The 23,372-nt window shown below is 51.0% G+C and overlaps 1 protein-coding gene across 7 annotated transcripts in view; it reads right to left on the minus strand.

The window, feature by feature from the left end:
- NEURL1 (neuralized E3 ubiquitin protein ligase 1) overlaps positions 1 to 23,372 on the minus strand; it is a 69,446-nt gene that overhangs the window by 2,594 nt on the left and 43,480 nt on the right. For all 7 annotated transcript variants that reach the window (XM_033130668.1, XM_033130667.1, XM_033130670.1 and 4 more), the window contains 4 exons: positions 16,257 to 16,498; positions 15,515 to 15,836; positions 3,932 to 4,621; positions 410 to 556 (listed from right to left, as the gene is read on the minus strand). In XM_033130668.1, coding sequence (XP_032986559.1) covers positions 410 to 556; positions 3,932 to 4,621; positions 15,515 to 15,836; positions 16,257 to 16,498 — 1,401 coding nt within the window. The remainder of the gene's footprint in view (positions 1 to 409; positions 557 to 3,931; positions 4,622 to 15,514; positions 15,837 to 16,256; positions 16,499 to 23,372) is intronic.

A 23,372-nucleotide genomic window follows, 5' to 3' on the forward strand; every position in this document is an offset into this window, starting at 1 on the left:
GATCTGCCTGTTCACCCTGATAAGCCAACTTCCTGGGCACGACAGAGGAGAGGATGCACTTGTGGCCCCTCAGCTCCCAGACCAGGGGCCAGGGTATCCATGAAGCAGTGAAGGAAGAGAGGGAAGGATCGAAGAAGGAAGGGGACCCCAAATCTTTTAAGGCAGGCCCCTTTTGAGCTATCTTTTGGTGTTCCCTGTGTGCTTAAAAAGTCCTTTGGAGAAAGGTGCCCAGCTAGGGTCAGGGTGGGATACACCCCAGAAATCACTACCCAACAAGGGTTCGGTGGGACCACTCTAGCTCTTCCGGGGTCCTCCCCTGATATAGAGGCTGCATGCCTTCCTCAGCCAGGGTCTCCGGATAGGAGGTCAGGCACAGACAACATGGTCCTGGAGGGGCCAACCTACTTACCGCCAGCAGAGTTCCCCAGAGGTCCCAAACTGCACGTGCTGAGCAAGGGGTCAGAGAGGCGACTACCCACGGTGCTGGGCGACGTTGGTGTGGAGGCGGGGGAGCAAGGGAGTGATGGGATGCCCCGCTCTGCAAGGATGGTGGAGCCTGCGAAAGAAGGGAAGGGATGCACTAGCCACTCAGAGGCCCACTAGGAGAAAGCTCGAGTCTGCCCATCCAGTCGGTTCCCAGGAGACAAGGGGTACCACAGCCTCACCATACAGCCCAGCCACTGGGCTCAGGGCAGGATTCCACAGGCTAGCTCAGCACCGTGCCCCAGCTCTCTGTTCCCACCTACAAATTGGAGGACCACAGGTGCTCTAGTATTACTAAATCAGTAGTCTCCAAACAAGCCCCCTGCCTAGGAGAAGCCCCCTCCACCCTCCCCATACATCCATCACCTTCAAGGTTTCCCACACCAGAGAACAAAGTCACCTTCCACCAGCCCCACAAGGCCCTTCCGGCCCAACACCCTCACCCTTCTGTCCAAATTCCTGTACTCTCCATCGCTGTCTCCAGATAATGCCCACCTTCTCTGCACTGGCACGTTTGAAATGCCCTTCACCATCTCCCACACTTGTTCTGTCCTACATTCTTTCCCTCGTTCCTTCTCTCACGCCTTTCCCTCTTCCACTCCTCATCTTTCTATTCCTTCCCTCCTCCCTTCAGCAAGTCCTTTCTGAGGGCCTATGAGATACCATGAACGTATATACATAAACCTGGGAATAAGACCACAGAGCTCCTGCCTGCAGAGAGCTAATGGTCCAGGGAGCCTCTTGGGCAGCCTTGACCCCCTAATCCCCAACCACATTATTTAACACTGACCAGGCACACACACCACATGCGTGGGACTAAATAACCACAGATCCTGGGGTATTATTTGTTCTTTGCCCAGGAATGCAGCTTTGTTTCCCCAGCTAAACCATGAGCTTCCTGAGAGCAGGAAATCTTATTCACCTGTGACTCTCCCACAGACCCTAACATGATGCCCTACACACAAGTGCTCAATGAGATCTTTTTTATTACTATTTGTTCTAATTCATTTAATAGTCACTGTTTCTAGGAATATTCATTAGATGGCCACAGGGTTTTCTTATTAGGGTTAACAGTTTTCAAGTTAATCTCCTTTTTCAGAAATGCATACTCCCTATTTGCTTTTCTTGCCTTATTGCACTGGCTACCATTTTCAGAACAATATTGTACGGCATCACTATCACATTCCTGACCTTATTGAGAATGTTTCTAGTGTTTCACCATTAAGTAAGAAATTGCTGTAGTTCTGGAGTGAAGAAAACAGCCTTCTATTCTTAGTTCACTTAGGCCTTCAACAAAGCAAAGCATTATTCCATAAGGTAAATAATTACCCTTCATAATTGTCACTGATTTGTTTTCCCTTTGGAGTCCATCATGATCCCCTAACACCAATTTGCTGGTTGAGACACCCAATTCTCCAAACAGCTCGGGAGCACTCTATTTAGTATATACTATCTATTGAATTCTGGATGACTATTCTTCAACACCCATCCTAGCCCACTTACCTCTTGGGACATTTAAGTCCTGATTTTTTTTTTTCAAGCTTCTTCTTTGCTCCATTCTACTAAGCCTCTTTGGGCAACAGAAGCCTCACTGGAAAACTATTTATCTATTATTAGATGGTGCTGAAGCAAGAGAGTACCTTGCCCTTATGTAATTTCCTTCGTCGGAGGAGCAATGTCTCCTGGTGAGTGTAGCCAAATATCTTTTCACCTCAGCCTGATTTTTTTCTGCACCAAGTCTGATTTCTTTTTATTCTATCCTGAATTTTCACCCCCAACTTCTTTCCTTCCTGATGTCTTTTCAACTAGCCTGATTTCTTTTCATTCCTTCCTGATTTATCTTCCCTCAATCCTAACTTCTTAGCACCCCAGCCTCATTTTCTTTTTATTCCTTTTTAAATTTATTGTTTTTTAAATTTATTTATTTTTCACTCCATCTTCGCTTGGTCTGTGGAACAGAGTAGGAAGTCCCCAATGATTTTATCTGATTTCATAAACTCTCAGACACTCCCACAATCATCAACAGCATTACATCCCCAAATACACATGCATTTAGTTACTCACATGTGCCTATACTCAGTATGTCAATCTTATAGTGTAACTCATGCTCACTCTCATACACACATTATCTTGATTATGAAGCCTCCTGGGGTGAGGTATGGTCTGGGGACCTGTAAGGCCCAGGGGTCTCCAAAGTTGTCTAAGCAAACTTGCTAAAAAAAAAAAAAAAGAAGAAGAAAGAAGAAAGAAAGAAAGGAAGGTAAGAAGGAAGGAAGGAAGGAAAGGAAAGAAGGAAGAAAGCAAGAAAGAAAAAAACAAAAAACCAAAAACACTTCAGATGCCCACAACCTATCCAAAGTCTACAGAATTGAAATCTCTGGAGGTGGTACTCAAGAATCTGCACTTTAGCAGGTTCTCCAAGTGAGTCTAACGAAACTAGCCCAGTCTACTGCAGCAGGTTAGCAGACCAGCACTTGGAAAGCTCAATCTGGGCTAACAAAAGACCCAGGAGATAGATGCTTTGTGAAAAAAGCATTTCTGGTCAAATTAGTTTGGAAAAGCTGTACACCATAACCACCACCATCCTCTCCTTAAACATTCACACTGCATATAAAAAGCTCTGAGAAGTTCTGCAGTAGAGAACCCCCACTTAAAAAAAAACTTAGTATTTCCCAAACTCTTTTGACCCAAGTACCCTTTTTCAACAGACACACCTAATCCACAGAACAATCTGGAAAACATGGATTACCCAAGTCTACATCCCCCAAATTTACTCCAAGTCTGTCCACTCAAACCCAGAAAAATAAGGCTCAGACTTCTGCAACCCCTTTCCTCCAAGGCCCTCTGCTAAGGGATTCCCCACCGGCCCCCAACCCAGGCACCACCCTGCACAGACACCTGGCTACTGACATACCAACCTCTATTTCTTATTTAGACACACAACCATCTTTAGAGGCAGAGGTCTTTATTCCCATTTTTGAGAAATGAAAACCGAGCCTCAAAAAGTTAGTTGCTAGTGGAAACAATATTTTCTTATTTTTAAGTGGCCACTGGTGTGTACCTGGGCTGTTTCGATATAGATATAGGTATATAATATAGCTATAGATATAGATACATTATCTGTATCTATATGCTCTATCTATAGATCTGTGGGTTAATCAGAATCTGGGAGTGAAACTCGATGATCCATGCTTTTCTCCCCTCCCCAGGGTGCATGTGGTGAGCTCTCAGGGGCACGGACTAGACAATGGAGTCCTGCCCAGAACTCATATCAGTGTCTGCAACTCCTTGGCAAGACCGCATTACGGGGTGGACTGGGCCCTCTTTTCCCCAACCCAGACCGGCCCTCTCCTCCAGGAAGGGCGCGATGCTGAGTGTGGAGGAGGGCAGCTGAGGCCAGCCTCTGGGTGCCGTCAGGGGAGGCCAGCGCGTGGCCGGGTGCACTCACCGAGGATGCGGATCTGCGTGACCGCCCCGTGCAGGCCGAAGAGCATCCAGAGTGGCTGCGAAGCATCCACGCACAGTTGCATGCCGGAGGCGGCGCCGTTGTGGCTGAGGTGTAGCTCGCCGTCAGCGTTCACCACCAGGCCCAGGATGTCGCCGCTGTGCAGGGGCCCGGGCACGCGGCACACAGCCCAGAACTCCTTGCGGTCCACCAGGGCCTCGGGGGTGAAGGGCAGATCGGCTGGCCGCAGTGTGCCGGGGTCGCAGGTGGTGACGCCGAAGGACAGCGCGCCGGGCCGCGCGCCGCCCGAGCGCGTGACCTTGACGAAGATGGTCTCGGCCACGCGCACGGGCCGGCTGGTGAAGACGAGGGCGCGTTCGTCGCGCCCGTGCTCCAGGCGCGCCACTGTCTGCTCGTCCAGGATCCGGACGTGCGCGCCGGCGCGCAGCGCGTGGAAGCGCAGGTCGCCGTCGAGCTGCGCGGGGAGCGCGCGGCTGTGCTGGGAGTTGAGCGAGTTCTGCGGAATGGGGCAGCCGGCAGCGGGTGTGGCCTCGTCGCCGTCGGCAGCCGGCACGTTGAGGTCGCACAAGCTCACCGAGAGGCGCGCGTCGTCGGCCTCGCGCCGCAGCGATGGCCTCCGCAGGGCTGTGAAGGAGCGCGGCCGCAGGCAGTCGGGTAGCACCAGCTCGCTGTCTGCGGCCAGGGAGGGAAGAGACCGGGCAAACGTCAGGCAGGCCCCGCTGGGGCCAGGACCCATGGCCTGCACCCTCCGACTGGTCTTTAAAGTACACACCATCAAAACACCGGACTTCTAAAGGGACAGAAAATGCCTAAGACATTAAAGGACAACGTTGGGAAACCCAGGTTGTGTGGGACATTTAATTATTTAAGGATTAAGCCTGGGAGGAAAGACACCAAAATCGAAACCGAGGGTCATTATGACTTTTGATTAAATTTAGCTTTAAATCCTAGTTCTAGAAATCATCTTTCCCTCTACAGCCTCCCACATACCTAGCCTGTCCCCCTGGCAAATCAGCAAACCCGGGAGGCAGCAGAAGACAGTAGCCCGGACCTGACTGATAGTCACAAGATCTGGACTTCTGGCAGGCTAAAGATAACATCTTGACCTATGTTTCAGGTCCTGAGCCCGAAGGTGGAAAGACCCCCTGGCTACTTTTCCATGAAACCACACAGGGACTCCTGAGCAGACCTCAGAGCTATCCTCAAGACCTGAAGAAATGATTCATTGCACTTACCTGTGACCAATCAGCTCCCAGAACAACCCGGAACCCCTAACACCTGCCCCTTGTGATTTTGCCCTACGTAATCTGTAACCTACACGCCATCGGAGAATCAGCTAATGCTCCCTGTATTCCTGATGGGCTAATTCAATATTAAACTGTGTTTCTTTCTTTACTGCAAACTGCTGCTCATGGATTTCTTCAGGGCCAGTGAGCACAGGTAGACGGACTCAAATATCGGGGTCCCCTTAACAAAATTTAACACATGATCGGTATGCTTATAAGAGATTTTTGTGGGTTTTTATAAGTTTAATTCCTGGGGTCCTCCCTCTTTATCCCCAGCAGCTACAACAGCCCTAAGCACTTAGAACACAAGCAGTAAATATGTGTTGAATGCCCTGGTGACATCCCCAGAACTCTTTGCATAAATTGTCTCATCTTATCCCAACAGTTACCTTTTAAAGTTATCGTTGCCACAGAAGGACAATGCAACTGAGAGAAGTTATGTAAATTTATCCCAACTTTCCTTTTGAAAGTGACTTAACAGGAAATCAAAACCTGTCTCTTTTTAATCATACAAGTCATACAGACTGTATTTGTAGAAAAGACAGTTTGGCAAAAAGAAAAAAGAATTGCCTGTCAGCCCACACCATTCAGAGAAAAAAACCTGTTAATATTTGGACGTATGACCTTCCAGCCTTATTTCAATATATTTTTCATTTACTTTTTTTTGATACAAAATGCTATATAAATGCCAGTAGTTTTTAACCTTTTATGGGTAACAAACCCCTTTGAAAATGTGATAACTTTGACCTATATCCTCCTCAGAAAAATGTACATTCTCCCTAAACTCTGGATAATTTCAGAGCAACCACAAATCACATAAAGTCATCCATGGGCCTGGACTCCAGACTAAGGACCCTGTCTACAGATTTCCTTTCCAAAACTAGCTTCTCCACTTACTATGTCCTCAACACGTTTTCATGCCAATGACTGTTTCTTACACCATATTTTTAAATGGCTATGTTATGTCCAGCTTTATGCAGTCCTGTAATTTATAATGAAAGTCGTTGTGTGCAATGAATTGCCTCTGCATTTCATCCTTCAAGTTTCCTGTGGAGGTGCTCCTGCTGTACAGATAAAGCTCGGAGATGTTATGTCCCAGCCGCCAAGTGGCAGATCCAGGATTGAAGCAAGGTCTGTCTAACGCCTGATGCCACAGTCTTCACTTTTAGCCTTCCTTTTTATTAAACTCCTTCTGTGGAAGTCCCCAAATTTGTTTAGTGCCACCACAGGCCATACCATGGGCCAATCCCTCCCTGAGAGCCTTTTCTCTGAGCCTCCTCATGGGAGGCTCTATGCTTTCTCTTTAGGAACTGGGTAAGGATGGCTGGGGTGCTCGGTGTCAGAGCAGAGCTTAGGGGCCTGGACTGGTATTGGCAGCAGAGGCTAGCATTCAGCTCCAGCTGCATCTAGAGACGGTCCCTAAAGCCTCCCTGTTTCTGTTCTCCCCTACCAGACCCCCCCTGCCTCTTCCAGGAAGTGTTGTTTGAGCCCAGGCAAGGAGACAGTGCTGGGCCCTTCCCCCAAGTCTCCTGTCTCTTTGGAGAAGCCTCATGGGGCCTGGCTGGTTGGGATTTCCCAGCATCATGCTTGGCAAGAAGAAGGGAGCCGACCGGAAAATGCGATTATTCCAGGGAATTGACTCTGTGACAGCGATGGTGTAGAGAGGCTGGGGGCTGCAGAGAAGCGGAGGTGAGGAGGGCACGCGCAGGAGGGGGAGCACGAGAGACAGAGCGGGGACCTAGGGAGGGCTGTGGGTTGGCCTGGGCCTCAGGGAACAGCCCCTGCTCCCCACCCCTCAGGGACTCCAGGCAACGGCCTGAGGACTCCAGAGTGTTGGAGACAGAGGGGAAGGCACAAGGACAGCAGGGTGAGGAGGAAACAAGTGACTCAAAGATGCACAGCCAGAGCCTACAGGAACAAGGCTGTCACAGGGGCCCACATACACATGCACCCCCGTACTCCTCTCCCCACCCCCCACACACTCAGGACAATCAGTCAGAGCCCATGGAGCTGGGCAGACCCTCAAAACAGATTTCTGAATGGGGCTGGATGTGAGCTATTCTGGTCCCCTTCTACTTGAATATGGAGTCCTCTTTTATTTGAATCTGCCTACTCCTGGGCACTCACCACCTCCCAGGCAACCTGTGCTACTGTGGAACCTAAATGTAGGACTTTATGGCAGTTATGATAGACACCCAGGAATAATCACTGAATGATATCACTCACTAAAGACCAGGAAGGAGACGCTACAAGTGGAGATTAGGGAAGAAAGAAGAGAAGGAAGGAGAAACAGTGGGGGATAGAGAGAAGGGGCAGGAAAATGCACCCCTTTGGCCTTGCCTGAAATATTGCAGGAGTTGGGAAAGGAGGTACAAGAGATGCTGGGACAGCTAAAAACAGAATCCCTGGGGCCAGTGCCCAGCCCAAGTATGTCTTCTATCCCATCCCCTCCACCCCCTTGGGGTCAGGAGGAGCTGCATGCCGCCAGCGAGCTCCAAAATAACAATCCCATTGGTGTGTCCAGCTGTGCCAGGGCCCTGAAATAGATGAAACTTGAGATTGAGGAGCTGGTCAGAGCACCCTCTGCAGAAGGAACAGCAAGGGTCACAGCTGGGTGAGCTGACATCAAGTCGGAGGTCAGGGAAGGGTCCGGGCTCCCAAAGCCAGAGGAGAGCACCATGGGACCAACTTCAGCCCAGGACTATGCCTGGGGGACAGCTTGGAAAAACCAGATAGGCAATCTATAACCCCAAGCAGGGGCACCACATTTAGAAGCAACAAGTTATGTAATCTATGCCTGGGACACACAGCTGCCCACATTGGAGGTTTTCTGATGGGGGAAGGGGTGGCACAAGGCCAAGGGAGAAACTGCTAAACTGACTCCCTCTCCTGTCCCCTCTTTCAGGAAAGAATTTGTCAATCTGCAGTTTCTGCCTAATCTGGTGCCTGGCAATGGCTCTGCAGATCCCCTGGGCCAGGGCAGAAACACCTAGGCCCTACAAAGGGCAGGGAGGCTCAGGCCAAGGGTTTCTTGCCCTCAGGGTGGCACTCAGGGCACCCACTCGCTGAGCCACTGTGTGCCTAACCCTGGGCAGGCATTAAGGAGAGAGAGAAAAGCCAGGACCTGGGCCGTGGGGAGCCAGTGGCCCTTAGGATTGAAGCTTGGGGCATGAAAATATTTGAACACAATTTAGTTACAAAATTCTTAGTGTCTTGGATTAGACAGGATTTTAAAGGAGAAGGAAGAAATCTACTTATCTCTGCCAAGTTCTCACGCAGCCTTGGCTAGAATGCCCCTGGGGACAAGAAGCTCAGCACCTCCCAAGGCTATCTATCCCTCTCTCTGAACAACTATGACTGTTAGAAAATCTCTCCTTGCCTGGATCCATATGTGTCCTATACCCACTCCGTCCTATACTCCCCTTTAGAAGAAGAAAGAGCCTTCTCTTCTTTAAGATAAATATCCCTTTTAGGATAATGCTCTCCAACTGAGGCTGAGGTCCCCCTTCCTGTTTCAGAGTGACTCAGTGACAGCATCTTGGAAAAAACACAATTTGACCTGGGCCCTGAAGGACAAGAGTGTTTGGATTGACAAGCAAGAGGCATTCCAGTGGAAAAAGTGCTGGGAAAATGCGTTAGCAAATGCCTGGAGAATAGTGAGGAGAAAAGCCAGTGAGCAAGGTCAGTGAGGAGAAAGGAAAGGAGAGTTGTTGAGGGGCCAGCACTCACCCAGATCCCCACAGGCCCTCCCACACGTTGCCAGCCAGTGCAGGCTGACCAAGGCAGGACCTGGACACTGGTGCAGGGGGTCTCAGGGGACAGGCGAGGGGCTCCTTTGAAGCAGGGCCTGCCATCAGCCCGAGTCTTGTTTGTTCAGATTCTCACATCCGGAGCTCTGGATAATCTTTAACCATGGGTCAGCCTGCAGCTTCCAAGCCGGCTAGCAGGTATCTGCCGGCCCCTGTTTGGAAGGTGCTGCCAGCCCATTTACTGTCTCCATAAACATCCTCCTGCCGGTTTCCATCTGGCACGGGGCAGGCGATGGAACCGGGAGGGCGGGTGCAGGAGTTGGATGGGCGAGGGGTTCTCCACCCCTCTGGGCAGTACCCCCAAAACCCACACTCGCCTCCACCCTCTCTATATAAAACCAACCACAGGAAAGCTAGGAGAAACAAATACACTTTCTGAGGCTCATGGAGGGAAGGGCAGAATGTCCCAGAATCACTCAGAGTCACAGAGACTCAGATTTATAGACTCTTCATGCCACACAATCTTAGACTTATAGATTCTCAGCGTCATCTGGTCTGGCGATTCTCAGACTTTTTAAAAAGTGGAATCTTTTTGTCCAATGGAACTGAAAGCTCTGGTTGAAGTCTAAGACGTGGCCATTGAGCCCTGCCATTCAGCCGCCAAACAGATGCCTCTGTGGAACCCCAGTGTCCCAAGAAGCCGACCTGGAGGGCCATAGGTCTTGTTCCCTGAAACCGTTTAGATTTTATGGTTCGCCTTTCATCCAGGCACAGGGACTTGGTTTTAAGGCTCCCTCTTCCAGTGAGAGAACTGGCTTAGGGGTTAGTCTATTTTGGTGATGTTTTTAAATTAGGTATTCCTTTTCAACCTAAAAACAACAGCTCTTCCCATTTGTGTAAACACTTTCACATATCCGTGAGGCTCACAGACTATCTGTGAGGTAAATAGTACATGTGTAATTATATCCAAATAATAGATAGGTGGTTGAGACACAGAGAAGCTGATAGCCTGGCCCAGAGCTAGTGAGTGGCTGAATCAAGTCTTGATTCAGTCAGGTCTCCTGATTCTGAAATGAGGTCTTTGTTCCCAGTACTGCAAGGCACCAGCCCCTCCACTACACACACATCTCATCCTGGGTGCCCCAAGTCTCTCCAAGATCCCCAGAACTATACCTTGGACCAAAGAGATTCTAGATAAAAACATATGAAATTGCCATTTCTGGACACTGGAAACAGTCCAAGATTGGCAATTACATATGGTTGCTCTTTATATATATTCATTCTGGTAGAAAACTAGAGTGTACCATGAACAACAGAACCAGACAAAGCTTTCAGGAGCCTTCAGGGAACTACAAGGCAGGCAGAACCCCCCTCACCACTGAATCAGGATGCTGCCCTGTGGCCTATCGGTACCCAACATGTACAGTTGATCCCTGATGGTTCGCACTCTTGTAAGCGCTAATCTAGAAGACATGGGGGAGGGGCACGGTCCCCACATTTTGGGGGAATTCAGACTTAATAGGGAGACTAGATAGACTCATATTTAGAGAAGCTGGGGAATAATGCAGCCCACATTCCAGGTCTCAGGTCCCAGTTCCACTAAGCTATGTGACCTTGGACAAGTTATCATAACTCTCTGAGCCTCTGTTTCCTTATCTGTAAAATGGATACAATAATAGCTTTCTTTATAATATATACAAAAGAGGATTTACGCTGTCTTCTTAAAGAGCAAGACAATACATGATGCAGAACTGCCGACACCACTTAGACCTGCACTTGCTGCTGGTGTCGGGAGGAGGAAGGCTCATTGAGAACAGGGGAAGTCCAGGAAGGCTTCTTGGTGGAGGGGAGGGCTTGGTGTCGGGCCCTGATATAATTGGCAGAATTCGGGGTGAGCAGACATGACGTGCCTGGAAGAGTCTCTGAAGCAGAAAGAACAGTAAGATACCTTTTGAATGAAGAAGAAATGAAAACTGTCAAAGAGGAAGAAATCGTGATTAGTATCCTCAGCCCTTTCCCCCACCCCAAGAGCTTGGCTCTGGCTCCTTAAGCTAATATTTGCCTCTCAGGCCCTGGCAGCCACAGCTGAAGGTAAATATTGGTTTAGCCTGGGAAGCGGAAGCCCCATATGGCAGTGTGGTCCTCAGCCGGCCGGGTGGCTCACACTCTTTGTGCTGCCAAGCCGAGGCACATCCTGGTGGGGGGCCCTGACCTACGGCCTATCTGTGGAGAGGCCCAGGCGTCTCACTGCTGGGCAGCCAGGCTGGCCCGCCACCCCACAAACTGGCCCAGCAGCAGCCTGGCCTCTAGGAAGCTACCCGGAGAGTCTCCGTCCATCCCTCTCCTTAGTAGGCAGGTGGGGCCTTTTACCAAGACCTGGGAGCCTGGGCAGAGGTCGGGAAGAAGCAAAACGCCATGCACCCTTCGGAGCCCCCACCTAATGCCCTCCTGACGCCCTCCTGGGCTCAGCCACTACCATTTTGATGTGGCAATAAGTCTTCTCACACTGACCTTTATACCCAGATCAGCCTGGAAGATCTGAATGCCGTCCCAGCCTGGCTTCTGACTGGCTGGGAGAATTTAGGCAGGCCCCTCCCCATCTCCAGGCCACATTTCCTCTTCCTGAAAAACTTGACAGCACAGAAGCTGCTGGAAGCTTTCTACTCTCATGACTCCCCACCTGTGCATATCCCTTCTCCAGAAGTCACCTGCTACCTTTTCACCACACCCCTTCCCCTTAAGGTTCTGCTCCCTGAATGAACACTCATTCCCATCTCTGTGCCTACGCACACCCTCCTGACTGGCCTAAACTGTTCCTTTTCAATTCCCTTGGTTCCTGACTTAAAACTCATCTCCTACGGAAAGTCCTCCTGGATTGCTACCCAGCTGCACCCCCCACCCCCCACCCTGGACACACACACCCAGTTTTACTCTTCAGCCACACTTAATTATAGAATTGGATTTAGGTCATCTCAGACCAGTCATATGGTGTGCCCCCTAATATAAACACTCTTCAAGAAGAGGGGTTTTCAGTTCTTGTGTCGCCCCAAGCCTGCACAGTGCCTAGGCTGTGGTGGGCAGAGAGGCACTCAGGAGCATCCTGTAAGTGGATCTTGGCTCACCAGCTTTCTGCCAGGACCCATGGCTGCCTTCCTGAGCTAACATTTCGGAGAAGAGCAGAGAGAGCTTGAAAAACTGGGATAGGAGCTTATCTCTCCAAGTATTAATCACCCCATAAAACTTGTATTTATTTAGTTGCTGGCAGGTCCTTCTTCCCGGAGGTAGGAAGCTGTTATTTTTGGAGATACCAGCCAGGCTTGAGCCAGGGTGCCCCGAGGGAAGAGGGTGATCTGCTGAACTCCAGCATAACGGGAGCCTGGAAGGCCCTGAAGCAGGCCAGTTGGGGCCACGGCATGGGCACCAGTGGGCCTGGGTTATGGTTAGGTCATTGGGGGGTAGGGGAGGTGGGGTACCTGCCTGGAGGTATCAGTCAGGGAGAGACACCAGCCCTGCCTCTACTCTGTCATGGGAGATGGCCAATCCACCCATGGCCTGACTTTTGAACCTACTACATGCCAGTTACCCCAGAGTGGCTCTGGTTTGAGGAGCAGACACTGGCCAGGTAAGGTTTGGAGAACTTTGGCTGCAGGTTCCACACAGAGGCAGGAGGGGAGGGAACAGGCTTGGCAGGAAATCTCTAAAGATGCGACACTGGTTTGGGAGACAATCACCCTAGAAAGACAGGCACATCCTCAGAGCGACCAAGACAGAGTGACATCTGCAGAGGAGGGAGAGCAGGGAAAGCCAGAGGAGCCAGAGGGATCTGGAGGGAGGGAGGGATTCCTAGGAGGACACAGGTTCAGGGAAGTGACAGGCAAGGAAAGAAGGGAACATGGAAGTGGGAAGGAGAGGAAAGAGAGTGGGGGAACACTGTCCCCGAGACTATATAGGGCAGCGGGCGTGTCCAGAGGGCAGGAGCACCAAATGAGGGCATAAAGCAGCACACCCACCTCTGAAGAGACCTTGGATGGATCTCTTTAAAAAAACCCATTTAGAAAGAACAAAATGAAGAGATATTTTATCTGCTAATTGAATTGAGGGGCTATAATCAGTGTTTGAAAATGCCCCGGGATTATGGTGATTTACAGCTGGGACGGGAATCAGCTGGGGATTTGGCCGTATCCGTGTACAGAGAGGAGCCTGCCGGGAAATCCAAATGCAACTGAAAATACTGCATGAAAACCCATTTATAGTCAAAGAGGGGGAATGGGGCTGTGCCAGGTCAGAAGTCTGGGCTCTGCCCCAGGGTGGGGCCTTCAGATTACTCTCCTTGGCCCCTGAAGTTTGGAAGCTCCATCTCACCTGGCATGTCCCCAACGTCCCCACTTCCCCCATTACCCTCCAACCCTTCTGGAATTTGTAGTCCCAGCCTAAGCCCTCTCTTCGAAGAAGCCTTCCTGGACTCCATCCTCCCTCACTGACCTCAGCCTCCTCTGATTTCCCGCCTCCCTTCATGTTTAATCCCCCTGGAGGGTAATGGGAAAGGCACTGCTTTTGGCCTCAGAACACCCAGTTCAAGTCCCAGCTGTGCCACATCCCAACACAAGTGAACCAGGTCTTGCCTTGGCTTCAGTTCACTTCTGCCAAATGAGGATGAAAAACACTCTCTCTGGGCCGGCTGCTGAGAGGTTAAATGAGATCACTGGAGGAAAACCCGTCTCAGCAGAGGGAAGGGATCCTAGAGCACAGCGTTTAGCAATTGACTGTTCCTTTCCGCCCTAATCGTGTCTGCAGTCTTTGCTTTGTCTCCCTAATGTCCCACTGAGCCTGGGGCTGTTTGTGAGCAGGGTGGGGACTACTTCAACACCGCCCCCACACCCTTTCCTTCATCTAATAAACTGTCTGTCCATCCCACCACTCTCCCTTACCCACCCTGCAAATATTCCTCAGCGTCCCAGCACAAGATTCCACTCTGGAGAGGAAGCTGGCTGGTTAGGACATGGGTTCCTCCCTCCGAGCCCTCCCCATCTTGTGTGGGAACAGACATAAGGATGACCAAGGCTCAGCCAAAGCCTCAGCGCTGAGAGCAGTGCAGGTGCCATGCAGTGGGACACAAGGAATGGAGAAGAGAATTCCATCCAGAAGGCTTCAGGGAGGAGGTGGCTTTAGAGCTGGGTCTTGAAGCCAGAGTGGGATTTTGATCTTTAGGGACTGTGGGGAGGGCATTCTTTGCCTAGGGAAAAGCAAGAACATTGCCTCCACTTGCCTTACTGACCCCGCAACAGGACTGTGGCTTTCTCAAGAGCTGAGACATTCTTTTGTCTCCCACCACGTCGCCATGCCCTGGGCTAAGTCACAATAATCCCAACCACTTTACAGATGAGAAGACTGAGGCTCAGACAGAAGTATCTAGGCTGGAGCTCAAAGTCAAGCTTTGGAACCCCAGTGCCTTGAAGTTTGGGACCCTCAGGATACCAGAGCCCTGGAAAGGTGTTCACCTAAACCTGAGGTTAGGCACTACCCTCTCCAGGATGGGTGAGGATGACAACAGTCACTGAATACCTACTATGTGCCAGCTGCTTCATGTAACTCAGCTCTTGAGCCTTCAAAAGAACCCTGAAAACAGTTGTTACCCCCATTTTAGAGATAAGGAAACTGAGGTCCCACAGCTAGTAGGCTGTCCAGGGTCCAATCTGGGTCCGTCTGACTCTGTAGCCCAGGAGCATAACCACCGCCCTTTTGGTAGGAGCCCTGCAGGGGCACCCATTTCACAGAAGGAACGGAAAGCAGATTATCCTTAGGCAGCTTGGCCTCTCTTCTTCACTTGCTGAGACGCAGAAGAGCCCTAACATGTCCTTGTGAATGTAGAAACACTTCTATTGGATTGAAAACCAGAAAGTTCCCAAACTATTAATTAACAAAAACAGCCTCCTTGTGTTTGGAACTCAGCATAAAGAAAAGCTGCTGATGATTACCCATTTCTTTGTTTTTACATTCACTGTCTCTTTTTGTCCCCCACTGTCTTTTTCAGTCAAATAAAGGTGTTTTGAAAAGAAGAGTTTCACTGTTTCTAGACTCTGAAGTCAGAAAGGAAAAAAAGGAGGGGGGCGGGAAAGAGTCTTTCAACCACCTCCATGTCACTTTTCTCTGCAGGGATGGGAGATGAGAAGAACAACTGTTGAGCACAGACTTGGTATGTAGGGCTGTGCTGACCACTTCACTCACAGCCTCTTTAACTGAATTTCCTCTTTCTACCAACCCATTTTACAGGTGAGAAAGCCGAGGCTCAGGTAGGCTCCTCCTAGAGACAAAGCTGATTTGCCAACGGGTTGATTTGTACCCAGAGTCTATGTGTGCACACACATACACACCTGCCTGCACATGCACACGTGTTGCAAGGTGGGAGGGATCCTGGACTGGGAGTCCTGCTGGAGACCTGGGAGTAGTCACAGGAATCTTAGTTCCCCTTCAAACCACAGCACCTGGAGGTGCGCCCTGCACTTACAGGGCCAGAGGGAGCGAGCACTCACCAAGCAGCTGGACGCCCCGCGTGAGGCCGTACACATCCACCAGGGCCCAGAGGGGGTCAGCCGTGCGCACCCCATTGAAGAAGAGCATGGCGGCCGAGTCGTTGATTCTGTAGAACACACGGCCCTTCTTGTCCACCCAGAAAGCAATGATGTTGCCCTCATTGGCAAACTCCTCGGGCAGGGCCTTGGCCCAGAAGCCACTCTGGGACACCAGGTCGGGGCAGGCGTACTTGGGCAGCGAGTCAGGGTGGATGCGGGAGGGGTCCTTGCTCGTGAAGCCCAGGCGCAGTGCGCCGCTCCAGCAGCACTGCTTCTTGGTGATCTGAGGGGTAGGGGGTTGGCTTCAGACAGCTTCCCCCACCCCCCAGCCCAGCCTCTCCCCACCTCAGCGAGCCCAAGGAAGGGAGTGCGCCCTTCCCTGCAGACCACCCCCAGGCAGGCTTCCGTGAGGAGTCATACTGCCCAACGCCCCCACCATTTGGGCTCCTTTCTCTCCCTTAGGAGCGTTCCCACCAGTCTGATGAGACCTAGTGATCCCGGCCCACTTCCTCCCCTACCCACACCTTCCTTCTTTGTCATGCAGGAAAGGTTGAGAAAGGAGTAAAGAAGAGGAAAGAGAAAGAGGAGGAACAAGGAAGAGTAGAAGTGGCAGCAGGCAGGAAAGAGAAGGGTCAGGGTTTGGCAATGGCTGTAACAGAAGGCAGTGATGTCAGGAGCAAGTTTAGAGAGTTTAGAGGCCCACCTTCAGTCTGACTTGCTCGTAGATGAGGACCGGCCGGTTACTGAAGGTGATGGCGTTGCAGAAGCTTGCCTGCCTTTTCACGGCCTTGTGGCTGAGGTCCATGAGGATCTGGGAGCCCTTGGTGTGTGGGTGGAAGAGAAGCGGCGTGGCCGGGAGCACCCCACCGGGCAGCACTGGCGGGCAGTGCTTCTGCTTGTGGTGGCATCGGTGAGAAGTGACAGGGAAGGGACTCCCGATGGAGTCTGCAAAAGAACAAACCACAGTGTCAGAGAACTTGGCAGTCCAAGAACTGGACTAGGGTCTCCTAGGGCAGGGCAGGTGTCTGGGGCGTAAGCAGGAGTCACCCACCGCCCAGTATTTCCACCATCATTGCAACACTACCACTGCCGCCTTTTGCCACGATCCTTCTGTTCCCGTCTATTGCTATTTCCCACTTCACCATCTACCCCCATTTATTATCCACTATCATCTACCCTCATCCTTCACTTATCACCGCCCACCACCACCTACCCTCATCCTTTACCCATCACCTCCCATCACCAACACCTACCCTGGTCCTTCACCTATCACCTCCCACTGTCACGACCACCACCACCATGACCTACTGTTTCTTACTAGTATTTACCACCACCTACCTTCTACCATCTGCCTTTGGGATGAATCAGAATTTATTGCTAACATCCACCACCATACACTGGCACACACGACCACCATCATTTATGTTTTATAAAACTTTTTTATTTATTTTAAGTGTGTTTTTCCAGGACCCATCAGCTCCAAGTCAAGTAGTTTCAATCCAGCTGTGGAGGGCGCAGCTCACAGTGGCCCAAACCAGGGGGGTCAAACCGGGGACCTTGTTGTGAAGAGCTAACCGGCCGCCCCACCACCATAATTTATTTTATTCAACAAATATTCATTACGTATCTGCTGTATACCAAGCCCTGTCCTAGACACTGAAGATATAGGCATGAAACATACATACATGGATCCCATCTTTAAGAAGCCAATAGTCCAGGAAGGGAAATTAGACGTGGACAGAAATCACAATACAAATGGCAGGCAGTGATAAGTACCAAAAGGACATACAGGCAGGTCACTTCTCAGGAAGGTGATAAGGAGGAGAGAGCATCGGAGCTGGGCTGACAAGGCTGAACTGCAGTGAACGGGTGACCATGTGGCTGCCATTGGAGACCAGAAAGGCGGGTGGGGTAGGCTCTGCAGCCTCAGGACCACGCCCATCTCTTCCGTCCTTGGGGCCACCTCCCTCCACCCCAGGCTGCCTTCCTACTTTACCCCCCTTGCCTGTGCCTGCATCTTGGACACAGATGGACCTCTGCCCAGGCTTCCTAACGGAACTCGGATCTTCCCCAAGAACCCTTGGCTAGGGAGGTATGGCTCTTTCTTCCACAGAAAGCTCTACCGCACCCCAAAATGGGATAGAGTACGGGACAGGCCTTGGTCCAGGAAAAGGTGCTTTACAAACATGTGAGGTTGCTGTCCAGGACATAGGGCAGAGAGAGGAAAGAACAAAGGACAAGGTGTCAGGTGGCTGGTGTCTGTCCATAACTGGCCTTATGACCTTAAAGAAGTCACTTGCCCTCTCTGGCACAATGGGTGGCCCCACTCTGTGGCTCTAAGACATGTATCAGCGGCACTGGCAGCACGAATGCACAGCCTTGGCATCTGGGGGCTGCAAGGGAGTGTTCCTTTCTTCCCCAATATCTGTGCCCCCTCTATCAGGAAGTGCAGCCCCACCTATTCCGTCATCTTGAGGAGAGACATGGAGGAGGGGAAGATGGGGGTGGACAAACCCACAGAATGTGACAGAGGCCTGGGGAGTTTCAAATTTTGAAACCTCCGAGGCAGGAATTTAATAATACAGAAAGCTTGGTCAGCCTCAGGACTGCCCCGAGGCCTGCCACACCCTAAAGGGGAGGTAAGGTTTCCAGGAAAGAGAGAAAGACAGGGAAGGAGGAGAGAGGGAAGGAGGAAACCCAGATTTCAGTCCAGGCTATATTTGCATTGGTTTGCATCACTTTGCATTATTTCACATCACTTTGCATTTTTTGCTTCCTCCTTCAAAAAGGTCCCCATATACCACTGTCCACTGTCCAGGACCAACCAGAAACCCTGTGTGTTAGCTTCTAGGCCTCTCTGGAGCAGCTTCCTACATGCCAGGGCCATGCGGTTGGGAGGTAGGGGTGGCACAAGGAGCTCGCCGTGCTCTCACTAAGGAGACAAGACTGGAATCACCAAACAGTGCTCCAGGGCTTTGAAAACTGCAAAGCAGTGGGGAGACTCAGACAATCTGGGAAGGCTACCTGGAAGAGGCTGAGTGGCCCCTGGATAATGCAGAGCAGGGGAGGTCATTCCAAGGAAGGGAACAGTTGGGGTGAAGGGCAAAAGATGCAATGACTACAAGTGCCCTACCTGCAAGACGTACCCATTGGGCTCAGGCCAGCCTCAGACACAGCTTGACTCTTGGTTTCAAAAAATACCGCTGGTAAAAGGTAACACTACACATTGTTTAGGGATGTATACATATGTAGAAATGAAAGCACAGAGGAAAAAAATACTCACTGGGTGAATAGATAACAAATTCTGATACTTCTACACAATGGAATACTACTCAGCAGTAAAAAAGGAATGAACTACTGATATGGGCAGCAATATGGATGAATCTCAAAATAATTATGCTAAGTGAAATAAACCAGTTTTTAAAAAATGTGTACACAATCCATGAAGCAACTGCAGGGCCTGCATTCCTTTCAAAACCCTTCCTTTCCCTTCACCCTGTCCCATTTGTATCAATTCTAGGAAACACACACTAAACTATAGTGATAACAAGCAGATTGGTGGTTGCCTGGGGGTGGTGGGGGAGAGAGGGAGGGATTATCAAGGACACAAGGGGACATTTAGGGTGATGGATGTGTTCACTATCTTGACTGTGGTGATGGTTTTGTGAGAGCATGCATACGTCAAAACCCATCCCACTGCACACCTGAAACACATGGGGTTTAGTGTGTGTCAATTAAACCTCAATAAAGCAATTTTGCTAAGCCTGCTGAGCCCAGCAGCTGATCAGAGCCTCTCCTATGGGGCTCCCCTCCCCCGCCTCTGTTCAGAACCCAATCCATGGACCAACTGCACAGGGCCTCAGATTCCTTTAAAATGCTTCCTCTTCTTACCACCCATCCCAGTTGGGGTCTTGGGGCCCTGGGTAAAGGTACAGAAAACACTGGCTCTGGGCAAATATGGTGGTGACACCCCGGGGCTAGAGACCCAGGCCCCAGAAGAGCCATTCCCCAGGGCCTCCCTTGCCGGAGCACAGCTCTGAAAGCAAGGACCAGCTTGGGGCAAGACTTCTTTCCTTACATCCAAAAGGGCTCCCTCCCTGCACTTTGTCATACACTATAAGCCCTTAAGGTCCCCATGCTATGGATGAGTGAGTTGCGATCCAGACTGGTTAACCAAGTTGTCCGCCACAATTAAGTGGCAGAAGTTGGACTTGAACCCTGGCTTCCAGTGCTGTGTCCAGGGTCTTTTACCCTCCTCAGCATCTACTGCTAGAGCTCATTTCCCTCCGAGTCCAAGATGGCAGGAGTAGTGGGGAAAGGCTTCACGGAGGAGGTGCCGGTCAGTCCCGGGGTGGGGAGCGGCCCCAACCCGGGGCCTCAGGATGTTGGGCTCAGTGGCCCGTGGTCCTGGGTGGAGCCCCAGTCTCGCCTCTGGCTCCCAGCAGAGCTCCCAAGGAGTTCCCCACCTAGTGACACATTTACAAGCTTCTCAGGAGCCACAGTGGGGGACTCCCCCCACACACAGACAAGGCTGCTGCTGACACAAAGGAAACTCCCCACGGGGCCGTTCTTCCGGGGCATTTACGAGCTGCCAGACACGAGCCTGGCCAGCCCTCCAGGTCACCCTCAACCAGCTCCAGACCACATTCCTGCCTCTGGGTGGGGTCCCAGGGGAGAGGCCTGGATACAATGTAGCCTCCAGAGTGACCTCCCCACTGCCCCCACCAAGCCCCGCTCCAGAACCATCTTGGCCTGGCCCGGGATACAGGGATACACAGGCTGGCTGAGCTGGGCTGCCAAGGAGAGACACGGAGGGACCGACACTAATGACAATGACCAAACTCTATGTGGCTTAACTGGCAGTATCTTCAATCGCCCCCAATGCCACTGCAGGGCCTGCATTCCTGACACAGGTCCTCAGAAGAAAAGTTACTCACCGAGGTCACCCAGCCAGAGTAAAGAGCCCAGATGGGAACCCAGGCCTGCTGCCTCCACACCCAGCAGCTCTGTCACTGTGAGACCTCTGGGAGCCTCATTTTTGTCATCTGTAAAATGGGGGTCACGGCAGACCTTCTTCATGGGATTCTTGTGAGGATTAAATGAGATGATGTATGTGAAACTAACCCAGTAAGTGGTTGTTATAATAATAATAGTTATTAATAATTAACAGTCATTAATAATTATTATATAACAGTAATAATAATTATTGTCGCTATTGACATTAGTCTGTGCTCTCGTACTTCTCCTACCCCATGTATCTTTTCTCTGCCCCATGTACACCTCTCCAAATCCCACCCATCTTTCAAGGACCAGTTGAATCCCCCTGCAATCAGGCTCGCCTTGTTCTGAACCTGTGGACCAGTAAACCAGTGCTGGCATGGCCATTTGCATCCCTTATGAGGGAGGCTTGTCTCACTCTCTGGACAGTAGGAGGGGAAAAGAGCACAGCACCGGAGGCAAGTGGCCCTGGGTTCAAACCCTGGCCATTCCACAGATTTGCTGTGTGTCTCTGGGCAAGTCACTTCACCTCTCTTGACCTTGAAATCTTTCTCTGTAAAACAGGGTCATCACAGCTGCCCTGCCCACCTCTCCAGGTTGTTGTGAGGACCCAGTGAGTTCATAGATGCAAAAGAATTTTACAAACTTTAACCTCTGATCCCAACATAAAGTCTTATTTTTTCGTATAAAAGCAACAACCACCACCAGAGGAAATGATTGGCTCATTCCAGCCTAGTGGGAGCCCGAACACTTATTTTATCTTATCCCGAATTCCCTAATCCCAGATTGTCAGGGTGTCCTGATTTGGACCAGTTTACATGCATTTGCTGAACAGGGCTCTCTCTCTGATGGAAAGGCTCTGGGAGCCAGTTCGAAGGGTGGGGAGGAGGCCTGGAGGAGAGAGAGGACTGTGCACTTCTCTGGGTTCCTTCAAGGGGCCCACCTCCCTCACCTGCCTCTTGCCTCCAGGCTTAGCCTACGCCCATTTCTCTGCTGGGAACTTTTCCTTCCTCCTTCCCACCTATATACTTGTCTTTGACTCAATCAGCCTTTAGATCTTGATGTTAAGGCCCACTTTCTCCCAGAAGTCTCTGTAACCCCAGGTTACAGGACCCGCTGTGGACTTCCAGGGACCCCACACACCCCTAACAGAACAGCCAGCACCCAAGCAACCTTTCTCAACTCTGATTCCCCCACAGAATTAAGCCCAAACGCCCTGAGGCACCCACTGTATACAATATCTTCTGTACACCCAGAATGGTTCTGGTTTTGTGCTGTCCTTGGGAGAGTGAGAAAGCGTCACTCAGATCATTTGCTGTGTTCCACAGTGAAGCTTTCTGGCTAGGAAAGACTGCAGGGTTCTTTGTGCAGCTCCCTGATGGCCTGTGAGCCTCCTGAGGGCAGAAACTGCTGTCTCTTTTACTGCCGTTTCCCAAGTGTCTAGCTCGAAGCACGTAGCAGGTGCTCAGTAAGAGCTGCTGAATGAGTTGCCACTGTTCAATTCTTCAATCCACTGATCGATTGGCAAGTGTCTGAGGGGCACACACTTTGTACCTCTCTGGTGTGCTGTGGAGAAATTAAAGAAAGAGGGGACTAAAGGGACAGCTTCCTTCACTGCCTAGCGCCAAGATCCCACACTACATGCCTGACTACAGCCCTGCCTGCTCAGAAACCTTCAATAGCTCCCCACTTGCCTGTGGAAAAAAAGGAGAGAAGGAAGTCAGCGAGGGTTGGTTTTTTTCTTGTGTATCAGACACCGCACCAGATGCCTTTCATGTACAACCTCGTCTCACCTTCCCAGTCCCTGAGAGGCAGGTATCCGTGGGAGGCAGCCTCTACAATGGCCCCAGTGAGCCCCTCACCCACTGCCTGGCAGTCATGCCCTTCTTGAAATCCCCTTCTCTTGTGCGTGGAGTGGACCTAGCAACGAGTTTCTAACAAATTGAATACAGCCTAAGTAATGGGTATCACTCCCAAGACTGGATTATAAAAAGCCCTGGCCTCCATCTTGGTGGCTCTCTCTTGCCTCTCTCAGGTTGCTCCCTCTGGGGAAGTCGGCTGCCATGTTGTGAGGTAGCCCCCAGGAGAAGCCCACATGGGAGGTCCCGAAGACTGCCAATCACCACGTGAATAAGCTTGGATATGGCCCCCCTCCCGGCAAGCCATCATTCAGATGAGACCACAGCCCCGGTTGACTGCAACCTCACCACAGACAGGAAGCTGGAGGCACCTACCTAACTGTTCAATACTCCTCACCCACAGAAGCTGTGAGATAATTAAATGTTTATTGTTTTAAGCCACTAACTTTTGGAGCAATTTGTTATGCAGGGACACGTTATACAGCAATACAGTATCAATTAGCCCCATTTTATAGACAAGGAAACAGAGGCTCTGAGAGGTAATAACTTGCCTAGGCTCACACAGCTAGGAAGCGGTGGAGTTGACTCTGAACTCATGTCTGTCTCGTTGCACAGCTGTCCTCAGTGGGCCCCAGCTAGCCGTCCGGTCAGCATGCTCGATCCCCTCTCCCCTGCATGAAGCCTCCACTCCACCCCAGTCAGCTTCTCCATGACTTCTGCAGCCCCCAAGGCATACACCTGTGTCATTGAGGAATAGGGGCCACTGTAGCATCTAATCACACCCCCAGAGAGCCCAGCTATGCCCACAGCAGGTACTGCTGCTCCCTGGAAGACGGAACGAATCCATGATGACAAGGTGGGCGGGCGAAGGAGAGTGGCAGGGAGTGGGCAGGATCAGCAACCTCACAGCCAAATTAATCTCCACACTGAGCCTCCTGCTGTCACTCCCTCTGCGACATCCC

Source organism: Rhinolophus ferrumequinum, chromosome 16 (assembly GCF_004115265.2).
Source record: "Rhinolophus ferrumequinum isolate MPI-CBG mRhiFer1 chromosome 16, mRhiFer1_v1.p, whole genome shotgun sequence".
Taxonomy (NCBI): Eukaryota; Metazoa; Chordata; class Mammalia; order Chiroptera; family Rhinolophidae; genus Rhinolophus; species Rhinolophus ferrumequinum.